The sequence below is a fragment of the Convolutriloba macropyga genome, chromosome 4 (assembly GCF_964194025.1).
Source record: "Convolutriloba macropyga chromosome 4, txConMacr16.3, whole genome shotgun sequence".
NCBI lineage: Eukaryota > Metazoa > Xenacoelomorpha > Acoela > Convolutidae > Convolutriloba > Convolutriloba macropyga.
In genome coordinates this window covers 36,054,507-36,066,156 of record NC_134471.1, presented here as the reverse complement: position 1 = coordinate 36,066,156, position 11,650 = coordinate 36,054,507, and the positions used below count along the sequence as shown (strand labels likewise).

The window sequence follows — 11,650 nt, the reverse complement described above, 5'->3', positions numbered from 1 at the left end:
TATTCTAACCCATTACGTCGCCAAACACTTTTTGCAACTATACTATTTTCGCTTTTTGCAGATATATGCGACGTTCTTTCGTAACAATTATCCACGTATTGTCCAGAACCTGAATGGTGAAAAAATGTGACGGAGCATTTGAGACAACAGTTGCAAAAATTTGAAGCAATTATAGGAATTTAACGTTTGCAATGTTCACAAACGGAAATTAGATGACTTATCTGTGGACATAAATTGAGCGAACTGCAAAAATTCGTCACACAGTATATGCGGACACTACAAAAAAGGAATATGCTTACGCTTACTGGGATTCATTGTGACGGTAATCTGCGGACAATAGTGACGATATCCAAAATTAAGCTTTGTTGATAAATGTGACGAATAAATTGACTTTTGAGCGACTTTGAACTAGTTTTTCTCATGGTCAGTATTGTCCGCGCACGCATATTAGCCTAGCCTTAAAACGTGGGCGCGGATAATACTTACAAAATTGCGTACATTTACTCGACCAAATTCTACATTTTGCAAAGTTATGACTTTCTTTTATGGTAATCAGATTCAGGAGAAAGTTGTCGGGATAGAAATTTTACGACTCCGTGCGTGCCCTATTGGAAGAACGTTCAGCTAAACATATTAAAAGGCTCAAAAAAAGTTTTAAATTTTGATTTCAGATTCAATATTTTTTATAACACTTAGAATTTAATGTTACCTGTTCTAACGTTTCGGCAATAATTTTTTTCCAAGTCAATTGTTCCGACGGTAGTTGGGAATTGAGAGAATGTTAACCTTCTTTTCGAAAATTGCATGTCAAGTTATTACCTATCGTTCTTTTCTTGTGTCCCTTCATACGTTTTCCATCATACCCTTGAAACATAGGCTTGTTCAACAGATTCGACCAATTTCTGTATTCACAATGCCCTTTTAAATATAGAACAATGTAAAAGAAAGGAAATATTTGAATCCAAAATCAGCTTGCATTCAATTGATAATTAATTGGTATGGGCCGTATCATCGGCACTTAAAATTAATTTCAGTTTCGGCACTCTTTAACGTCGACATAGTTTTACATCGGAATATATGTACGTAATCTGTTTTTTTCATACGGTAAGTATTACTCAAAAATGAAGATTAGCACGTCAGCTGGGATCTGAATTTGTACATCTGATTTTACAGGTCTTATTTAAAAAAAAAACAATTTAGTAGTCAATTTAGTAGTAAAAAAACAATTTAGGGGTCTAAAACAATGTTAGTAAAGCAATGATAAATTTGCCAAACTTTTCGATGTTTCGTTCTATAATTTTAAAATTAACTTCGCATTAAGCTAGCTTAATTCATTAAAACTAATGAATCATTATAGATTAAATCGTTCGTTAAAGTTAAAAATCGTGTGATCACAATTTAGTGTCAATTCACAGTATAAACATCTGTTACGCTTTAGAACTAGCGTAATCGTCGTTTATTGGCGCTGGGCCGACTTTGTTTTGCTTTGGCATTAAAGTCGGTATCTCCAACCTCTGGTTGAACGCGTAATTTCCAAACAAATTCGATCCATCAACATTCGCAATAGACTCCAAGTCGACAATATCCAGTTTGCATAGAATACACGAGTTGAATATCTCGAAACTGCATGGTATGCAAAATGTAGCTTTCACCGTTATTTCATGACAGTTAAGAAAGTGTTCGCTGCAGTTAATTCGCTTATGGCGACCCCAAGCAGTTCTTCGACACGCAAAACAATATCCGTGAACACCCCGAGATAGTTTTGTAATTTGTCGCAAAACGCCGAACTCTAAAAACTGCTGACGCGTTTTGTCTTCGCGGAAACTCCGCAACACATTCTGCGCTATAATAACATCGCGGTTATGAATTTGATAACTTAGTTTATTAACCAGGTAATGCAATCGCGCTTCCTCTGAGCCTTCGAAAAACATGCCGCAAATGATATGTCGAAATCTTAGAACCCAAGTCTGGGCTATAATTGTGAAGTAGAATAACATGAAACACCCAAACACACAGGTATTTACGAGAACTTCGTTATTGGGTCGCACAGGGTCGGGCAAACATTGTTCATTGTTAGCGGTCGTTGTCAAATTACTGGTAAAATCATAGGATTCTATAAACATGTCAACGACGTCACGCATTAATCCGTCACCTTTAACTTGAAATTCAAAGTCAACGCTTCCTTCGAAGGTGGTTTCGGACTCGCCGTACTCTCGAATAAGTTTCAATGTGTAGTAGAAGAAAGCGTTGAAAAATAAAATTGACAGTGCGATTGAAGTATAAACGGCAGAAGTTACTATACTGTAAAAGAGTCTTTTATTTTCAGTTGGTGTTCGTTTCCATTGCCAAATTCTGACCAATTTCCTCACTTCAGATCTTCGTAACTTTCGTTTTCCGTCTGTCAAATACTTTTCCAATGTTTCATTAAGATAATGGTTATCAAATGACGTGTCTTGAACGAACTTTGAGATGTAAGAGTAAGATTTATGCAAGATGGTCAAGAAAAAGCAGGCCATTATAATGGAAACGATTTTGGATCCAATTTCCAGAATCGGTTGCATGTTCTCGAATGCATGTACAATTCGCTCCTCTATAGCGGTGGCGTTTGAACTCTGTCTCGATGTTCCGTTAGTGTCAAAATCGTAAACAATTTCGTAATAAAACTGTTCAGTTACGATGCGAGACGCTTTTTGTACAAATTCACCGCAGTCGTTCACTAGGCTCATAGTTTCCCCGGCAGGGTAACATCCGGCAATTTTGGCGATGTCTCTTGCACCCTCACATACGTTCTCTGCTTCTTCTTCTAGACAGTAATAATCTGGCTTGTGCTCCTTGTAGTGAATACCAATTTTATTCATTTCAAAAATTGCAAAAATATATTTAAAATTTTTTAAGGAATTGCTTAGCTACCCAAATATATATTACTCTATTACAAATTATGTGGACTGATGCTATCACTTTTGGTAAATATGGGTGGTTATGTTAGATCTTTATGAGGGCAGCTACGTAAGAGTGAAGAAGCAGACAAGTTTTTTTGTTCAACGGGCTTTTTCATTCAGCATTTGTCTTTTCCACGTGTTTTTCTTGATTTAACTGCATATATATATATATATATATATATATATATATATATATACATATATATACATATATATATATATATATATATATATATATATATATATATATATATATATGCAGTTAAATCAAGAAAAACGCGTGGAAAAGACAAATGCTGAATGAAAAAGCCCGTTGAACAAAAAAAACTTGTCTGCTTCTTCACTCTTACGTAGCTGCCCTCATAAAGATCTAACATAACCACCCATATTTACCAAAAGTGAAGCATCAGCCCAAATAATTTGTAATAGGTTGCGGTCCGTTTGTTTTTTGCTGCCAAAATATGCCGCTTCAGTCAATTCTTTCTAAAAATTGCCAAAAAAACATTGATAAACTTTTATGCGTCAATGAAACAACTTTTCGAATGAAGGTTTAAAACTTGACCACACTTGACTTTACCAATTTTTTTTCACCAAAATTAATTAGAAAATAAATATCAGCCGGCCTTATACCTGTTAGTTTAACGCAGCAGCCATTGTGTTAGTGCACTATGTTCTTTGCGCGACAAAACCCTAAAACCTATCTGGCACATAGTGAATCAAATGTGCTCCCTGCCGTTAAAAATTTGGATATGAAGCTAAATACCATGTGCAACCAATTTGATTTAGATTTAGCGGCAAAAATTGCGGCAAAGACAATAAAGAATTCTGCGAAAACAATTATTCTAGGATTTTCATGTATAATTTGTATGCGTCTACCTATAACTCAATTTTGTCAAAAATTTTTGTTACAGACCCGATTCGGTATCAAATTGGATAATTTGTGCGATCCGCTTTAGAGGAGGGGGGAAATATGGGCAACTGACACTTTATGGACAATTTTTGATATATTTCCTGGTCAGAAAAAAAAGTCTCAATTCGTAAGTTAAATGTTAACTCTACTTGGTTCTTGATAGCTCTCTCTTTGACAACTAATTAATTAAACAACTTGACTTAGTGTTATTTTTTGGATACTTTGAAGATAATTTAAAGCAGACGGAATCTGATATGTCCCCAGCAAACATTTCAATCAAGTGGGCTGGGGCAGGTTTAAAGAGATCCAGTAAATTTTGCAGTTTATTTTGCAGATAAGTGTTCTAAGTGTACCTATCAATTTTGGGTCCTAGGCCACAACAAATAAAAGAACCGCAACAATTGGTATCATAGAAATTAATTTCTCCGAATGGTACACACTGACTTCGGATTTGGGAGAAGTAGAATTTACAGATCCACTCTTTTGGCTGGCATCTCTTCGTCTCCTGAAAAACTGAGAGGATCGGAACTGATTACAATAGGGCTATTTATAGTGCCCCGTAAAACGAAATCATTACCAGTTAGTGGGCGGGGTGCCCTAAAAATCAGTACCCTAAAATTTGAGGGATTTGGAGCTATTTTTTCTATGAATTTCAGTCACAAAGACGTGAAATTTACTGCCAAACTTTACATATAAAGTCCACATAAGGCAAACTGTGGATTTCACCTACAGTGAAATTCAAGTAACTTCCAAAAATTGTGTAAAAGTAGTCTAAAACAGTCAAAAGATTGCAAAAAAGATTGGAAAAAATTTTGCAACAATTTTTTGCAGAATATTTTGCAGAAAATAATACGTCCGATAAGCTATTAATCAAAGGGTCATCAAGTGGCAGGAAATGTCCAATAATAGAACAAATTATTCCAGTACATCCATAAGCATTTGAAAAGTTTCAAGTTTAATCAATTTTTGTATGACCTAATTATAATTGAGCTGAAATATTGATGCAAGGTCTAGATTAGACAAAAATGTAAAATCTTTGAATTAGTTCGAAGAAAAATTATATAACATCAAAATTTCATCAAAACCTCAATTATCTAAAAAACAGAAGTAGATAAGATCATGATAAGCGATAATATTTTTTGTTTAATTTTTCCTTTTCTCAGCAGTATGTATCTACATTTCAACTCTATCGTAATCAAACTTATCTAATTGAGCCATATAAAAAAGGCAATTCTTTTTTCAAAAAAAAAGTCCCACAATAAACTTAGAAAAAAATGCATTGAAGTATTACATCACCTCCGAAAAACCTAACCCTTAAAGGACATTTTTACCATATGATGAAATAATTATTGATAAAACACGTTATAACTATCTTCACCAAACATCAATTCGCAGTATGTATACGGCCCGATTTGAGCGCAGATTGACAATATGTTTCAGTAGAATTTGTATTGATCGATTTTTGAATAGAACCGAGTGAGTGAACTGATCTCGGTCATATTTGTTGATTAGCAGTACTCACCTTGAAATCAGTTTATCAAGGTAATAAAAGTTCGTAGTTCAATTAACTTGGAAAATTAGCTACTGATTTCTTTTCAATAGAATTTTTCTCAACTTCTCAGAAATTAAGATTTGTTTTTCGCAAGAATGGAGAGAGCCTTCAGTTATCTAGCTTTCATAACAATCTGTATACAGTTTTCTGAATCAAATAGAAACTTAGGATTGATAAAGACTATGTGATTTCTGACTAAACTGATAAAAACTAGGTTGTCATATGTGTTTCAGTAAAACTTCATTTATTTAGACAAAACTTAGTGGGTTGACTATAAATTATAACAAAAAATTAATAAATAAGTCGGCTAAGTTAGGGAAAGAAACTGCAGGACAGTAGAGACGAATGTGGACATCACAAAGGCGGCTGATTCCTCAGAGTATTAACCGGCCGCGTTTTTTCAAGAATGCAATTAAGTGAAACACCTCTGGTGGCTGTAGAATTGCCTAAACGCAGAAGATATGGAAGGATAGGTTAACCAACGAAATTTTGACGGGTGAACTAAAAGGCTTCTACGAGGTCTGCAATAGCCCTGAGAACTTGATAGTCAATTGCCTCGCTTTATTTTTCAAGTGGGTAAGTAAATCTTCTGTTTGGTCTATGGAGTAAAGACAGACCAACTCATCACGCCATATGCAGTTTTGTTTCAGGTATATTGGTTCATCAAGTAGCTATTTACTTGGACAGAGAACCTAGTATGGTACCCACTCTTATAGTAATCATTTGGTTTAATTGATATTGAGATTCTTATGAACCACAGAACATCACTTAAAGTGTACAGTGGCAATAAACTAAATCGAACTTAACTCTTTGGGAAATTAATTAAAAGTACTAAATTGCTTCGACAAACATAATTTAGGGGTTGAAAGATTGATTTTGTATAACTCTTCAATCTGCTTATTTTGTATAACTCTTCATTCTGCTTATTCACAATTCAATACTGAATTCCGCCAACGAAATAATTAAATATTCTAAGGAGACCTGTGGAACTGTGAATAGGTTCAACCTATTCACAGTTCCACAGGTCTCCTTAGAATATTTAATTATTTCGTTGGCGGAATTCAGTATTGAATTGTGAATAAGCAGAATGAAGAGTTATACAAAATAAGCAGATTGAAGAGTTATACAAAATCAATCTTTCAACCCCTAAATTATGTTTGTCGAAGCAATTTAGTACTTTTAATTAATTTCCCAAAGAACAATTAAGTGATTGCAAAAATGATGCATTAAAAAATCAAAAGAAACAATAATAATGATAATATTGATATTATTAAAAAACTAGTCAAAAACTCATTACGAAAAATAGTACTAATCGATAAACAATATGGGTAATAATAATTATTTTTGTTAATGAGTAATAATAATTATTTTTGTTATAAGGGATAGAGTTGGTTTTGGTGTTGGAGGAGGAAGCGTATACTTAACTGGGTGGTTTGAGAAATTACGGGACACGGGCCGAATATCCTTCCTAATATCCTCCATTTTGTTGTAAGAGTGGTGGGGTAATTTGTCTATGGGGGTAAATTGATGTAAGAGTGTGGGGGTAATTTGTTCACATTGGTTATAACGATGTAAGAGTTGGGCTGCAACAGGAGGACTTTTGAAGAACCCCCGTGACTAAAATTGCAATGAACGACTGGGCTGCAAATGGCTGCAGTGGGAGGACTTTTCAGGAATTACCCCCACCCCCTTGAGTAAAATTGCCATGCAAAAGAGGGCTGCAAAGGGCTGCAATGGGAGGACTTTTGAGGAATTACCCCCTGACTAACTTTGCCATGTAAGAGTGAGCTGCAATGGGCCGCAATGGGCGGACTTTTAAGGATTTACCCCTTGACTAAAATTGCCATGTAAAAATGAGCTGAAATGGGCTGCAATGGGAGGACTTTTGAGGAATAACCCACTGAGTAAAAATGCCATGAAAGAGTGGGCTCCAATGGGCTGCAATGGGAAGACGTTTGATGAATTACCTCCCCTGCAAAAATTGCAATGTAAGAGTGGGCTGCAATGGGCTGCAATGGGAGGACTTTTAGGGAAATTGCCATGTAAATGTAGGCTGCAATGCGAGGAATTTGAGGGATAACCCACTGACTAATAATGCCATGTAAGAGTGGGCTCCAATGGGCTGCAATGGGAGGACTTTTGAGAAATTACCTCCCCTGACTAAAATTGCCATGTAAGAGTGGGCTTCATTGGGCTGCAATGGGAGAACTTTTGAGGAATTACATCCCCGTACCTAAATTGCCATGTAAAAGTGGGTTGAAATGACAGCAATGGAAGGACTGTTGAGGAAATACCCCCCACCCCCCGTCTGACTAAAGTTACCATGCATGAGAGAGCTGCAATTGGAGGACTTTTGAGGAATTCCATCCCCTAACTAAAACTTCCTTGTAAAAGTGGGCAGCAATGGGCTTCAATTGGAGGAAGAGGGTTTAAAAAGAGGTAAGAGCTGGGCTGCCAAGGGAGTAAAATGGTGTGAGAGTGAGGGGGTTATTTGTTCATAGGTGGTAAAACGAGGTAAAAGCTGGGCTGTCAAGGGGGGTAAAATGATGTAAGAGTGAAGGGGTAGTTTGTTCAGAGGGGGTAAAATGAGGTAAGAGTTGAGCCGCCGGGGGTTAAATAGGTGTAAGAGTGAGGGGGTAATTTGTTCAGAGGGTGTAAAATGATCTAGGAGTTCATCTGCCAAAGGGGATAAAATGATGTAAGAGTGAGGGGGTAACTTGTTCAGAGGGGTATAATGATGTAGAGTTGGGCTGCCAAGGGGGATAAAATGGTGTAAGAGTAAGGGGTTATTTAATCAGACGGGGTAAAATGGGGTAAGAGCTCGGCTGCCAAGGGGGTAAATTGGTGTAAGGTTGACGGGGTAGTTTTTTCAGCGGGAATGAAATGAGGTAAGAGTTGAGCTGCCAAGGGGATAAAGTAGTATATGAGTGGGGTTGGGGTGTTCAGAGGAGGTAAAATATGTAAGAATTGATCTGACAAAGGGAAAAAAATCGTGTAAGAATGAGGGGGTAACTTTTTCAGAGGAAGTAAATTGATGTCAGAGTTAGGCTGCCAAGGGAGTAAAATGATGTAAGAGTGAGGGGGTATCTGTTCAGAGGGTAAAATGAGGTAAGAGCTGGGTTGTCAAGAGGGGTAAAGTGGTGTAAGAGTGAGTGGTTAATTTGTTGTGAGGGGTAAAATGAATTAAGAGATGAGCTGCCAAGGAGGGTAAAATGGTGTAAGAGTGAGGGGGTAATTTGTTCGGATGAGGTAAAATGAGGTGATATTTGAGCTGACAAGGGGGCAAAGTGGTGTGAGAGTTGGAGGTTATTTGTTCATAGAGGGTAAAATGAGCTAAGAGCTGGGCTGCAAGGGGATTAAAATGATGTAAGAGTTGGGGGGTAATTTGCTGTGAGGGGTTAATTTGCTCTGAGGGAGTAAAACGATGTGAGAGTAAGGTGGTAATTTGTTGAGAGGGGGCAATTCTAACAAGTATCGTTCATATATATAGACCGTAAACCGTTGGACAAGCTTTGATGGTCTGGAGGATAAGGACAACCAGCTGAGGGTACAGAGGTTGTGGGTTCAAGACTGGCAGTCTTCAAGTATGGGGGCTATAACAATATAAGATTGAAGGGATAAAATGATGTTGGAGTTGAGATGCCGAGGTGGGTAAAATGTTGTGAGAGTGAGGGTTAACTTGTTCAGAGGTGGATAAACTGATGTAGGAGTGGCGCTGCAATGGGATGATTTTAAAGAAAAATGCAGCTCAAAACTCTTACGTCTTTTTGGGCTGCCTTAGGCTTCCAACGTGGGTAAAATTGTGTAAGACTGAGGGGGTAAATTACCAGTTAACCCCCGTTCTTACATATTTTTGGTCTGTCAAGGGGGGTAAAATGATGTAAGAGTTCGGAGTAAATGGAGAAATTACCCCCGAACTCTTACATCATTTTACCTCCCTTGACAGAACAAAAAGATATAAGAGTGGGGGGTTAATTTAACCCCCGTTTTTTAACCCCCGTTGGAAGCCTAATTTAGCCCAAAAAGACGTAAGATCTTTGAGCAGTCTTTTCCTTAAAAAATCGTCCCATTGCAGATCCACTCTTACATCAATTTGGGTGGAAGAATTCGACCCGGGGAATGTTGCTAGTAATGATGGTTGGGGTCTGGTATAAAGAAGATGTGTAGTTGAGGAGCGTTCTATTATTACGCGCATTTTAAGGTTTACAATTATTTTGGGAGCCAAAAGTAGACTGGATTGCGAGTAGCTATGTGTAGGTTGTCAGCGGAGTAGATTGAGTATTGTGTGGGGAGCAAAATAGGCAGATTAGCAAAAAAAGATCATATAACTTTTATACAACCAATTGACAGACTACAGTACAGCGAAATAAATACATAAGAAAGAATTTCACTTGCACATTTTTCTAATGGATATCAAAGTTCAAACAAAAAATACATAGCCCGTGGAATACGGGAAACAACTCGGAGAGTCGTGCCGTATAAACTCTAATTAGCCTTACCTATTTCACATATATATAAAAAAAACAATAAAAACTTAAAAATTTAGTTAGACAAAACTTTTAATTTTTTAATGTAGGTGGGTATGGGGGATGTAGGTAGGGAAGATACGTAAGCGAGGGTGGGGTAGGTAGTTGGCGGGAAGATGTAGGTGGGTACGGAGTGCATGGTGGTAAGGAAAGTGGAGTGTAAGGAAAGTGGAGGTGTGTGCAGGGGCTGACTTGTGCCCACGGGGTAACAAGTCGGTACGGGGGTGTAGGCAGTCTACTTTGGTTCGTACGTGGGGTCTGTAGTTTAGATAAGAAGGACGGATTTATATACGAAGGAGTTTACAAGGACGTGGGACCTCATCTTGAATATACCAGCAGTTACTAGTTACTATACAGTAGTTACTCAGCTATTGTTGAAGTGCAATATCCGACATCAGAACTCAAAGTTCGAAAATGGAGGTAAACGGGCGAAGAGAAAAAATTCGGGATCTTTTCTGTTTCTGCTCCCACCCGCAGTACTTTTTGCACCCCCAGTTACAGAGCAACTGCCATTGCATAGCAAATCATGATGTAAAATGATGGCAGGTGCGTCGGGGAGTGCAAATAATATGCACCCACTAAGTTGATGGGGGCACAAAGGGAAAAGATACCATAGCTCAAAATTTAATTCAAGAACAATTTTGCTTCAGATAAAACAAACCTGTAGAACATCAACGCTCCTCTTCGGGTCGTAAAAACCCGTAGAACCAATTAAAATAATAAAATACTCATAAAACAATTATGTAGCGCTGACTAAAACCTACTACATAATTTTATAACTGAAAATGGCTTACTATTTTTATGAGAATGTAGCATTGATAATTTTTTAAACAAAATAATTACAACTGAAAATGAAGAAAAAGAATTGTGAGAGTACTCCACTAATACTAAGTTAATTTGTTACAATAGTTTCCATTAATTATGAGTGATTTAGCCGTAGAGGCCGTTTTTATAAGAGGTAAATAACGCATTTACGAAGTAACTCTTTTTGCTTTTAGTTCAAATTCTCTAGTGAATAAATACAACTTTGTAATAAAACATAAAAGATAGCGGAAATACAAGAAATAGCAGCAAAAAATTAACTGAAACTGAAAAGCTGAAAATAACTGATCCAAAACTTCTATAACTGACTCCAAAATAAGTCAATCGCCCTAAAACAGATTCTCAGTCAAAATTTATTCGGCTAATCTCCTATTAATGTGACCCAATGTTCTCAAGTAAACTTGATGTAAAGAGCCATGTTTTCCGTTTTTGAACCATTCGGTAAAAACAAGATCAAACTGATTTCTGTTGCTTTTATTTATGTTAAACGCGTGCTGAAAAATTCCCTGGTGTGCTTTTGTCCTGTGGAGACATTAATTATACTATGGTATTGTCACACAACACAAAAAAATCATTGTGACAAATTAAAGTTAACTTAAATTGTTGACATTTTTCTTTAGATCATAGGCATAGATTAAAGGCAAAAACGGTTTTCAGTTATAATCTATGTGTTTGCTCCTATGTGGTGACTGTCACTCAAACCCTGCCCCCTTTCATTCAAACACAAGTATCAGATTTTGTTAAAAGAAACAATCGACAAAATTATTGGCACTGTAAACATATCTCTTGAATGCACTATATCTGAATAACAAAATTACTTTTTTTCAAAATTTTTTTTAAACTGTAAAGAAGCACAATATTAATATCAACTGAAGGATGGTTAGAAGAAAAGGGCAATGTT

At 36.7% G+C, this 11,650-nt stretch overlaps 1 protein-coding gene across 3 annotated transcripts in view; it reads right to left on the bottom strand.

Moving 5' to 3' along the window:
• Window positions 1-1,190: 1,190 nt before the first annotated feature.
• Window positions 1,191-11,650, bottom strand: part of LOC142337645 (DC-STAMP domain-containing protein 2-like) — a 64,839-nt gene continuing 54,379 nt past the window's right edge. For 2 of the 3 annotated variants that reach the window (XM_075387032.1, XM_075387030.1), the window contains exons 9-10: window positions 4,294-4,354; window positions 1,191-2,831 (exon numbers count right to left, since the gene is read on the bottom strand). In XM_075387032.1, the coding sequence (XP_075243147.1) occupies window positions 1,428-2,831; window positions 4,294-4,354 (1,465 nt within the window). In that variant the 3' untranslated portion in view covers window positions 1,191-1,427. The remainder of the gene's footprint in view (window positions 2,832-4,293; window positions 4,355-11,650) is intronic. The other variant, XM_075387031.1, reaches the window with a different exon arrangement.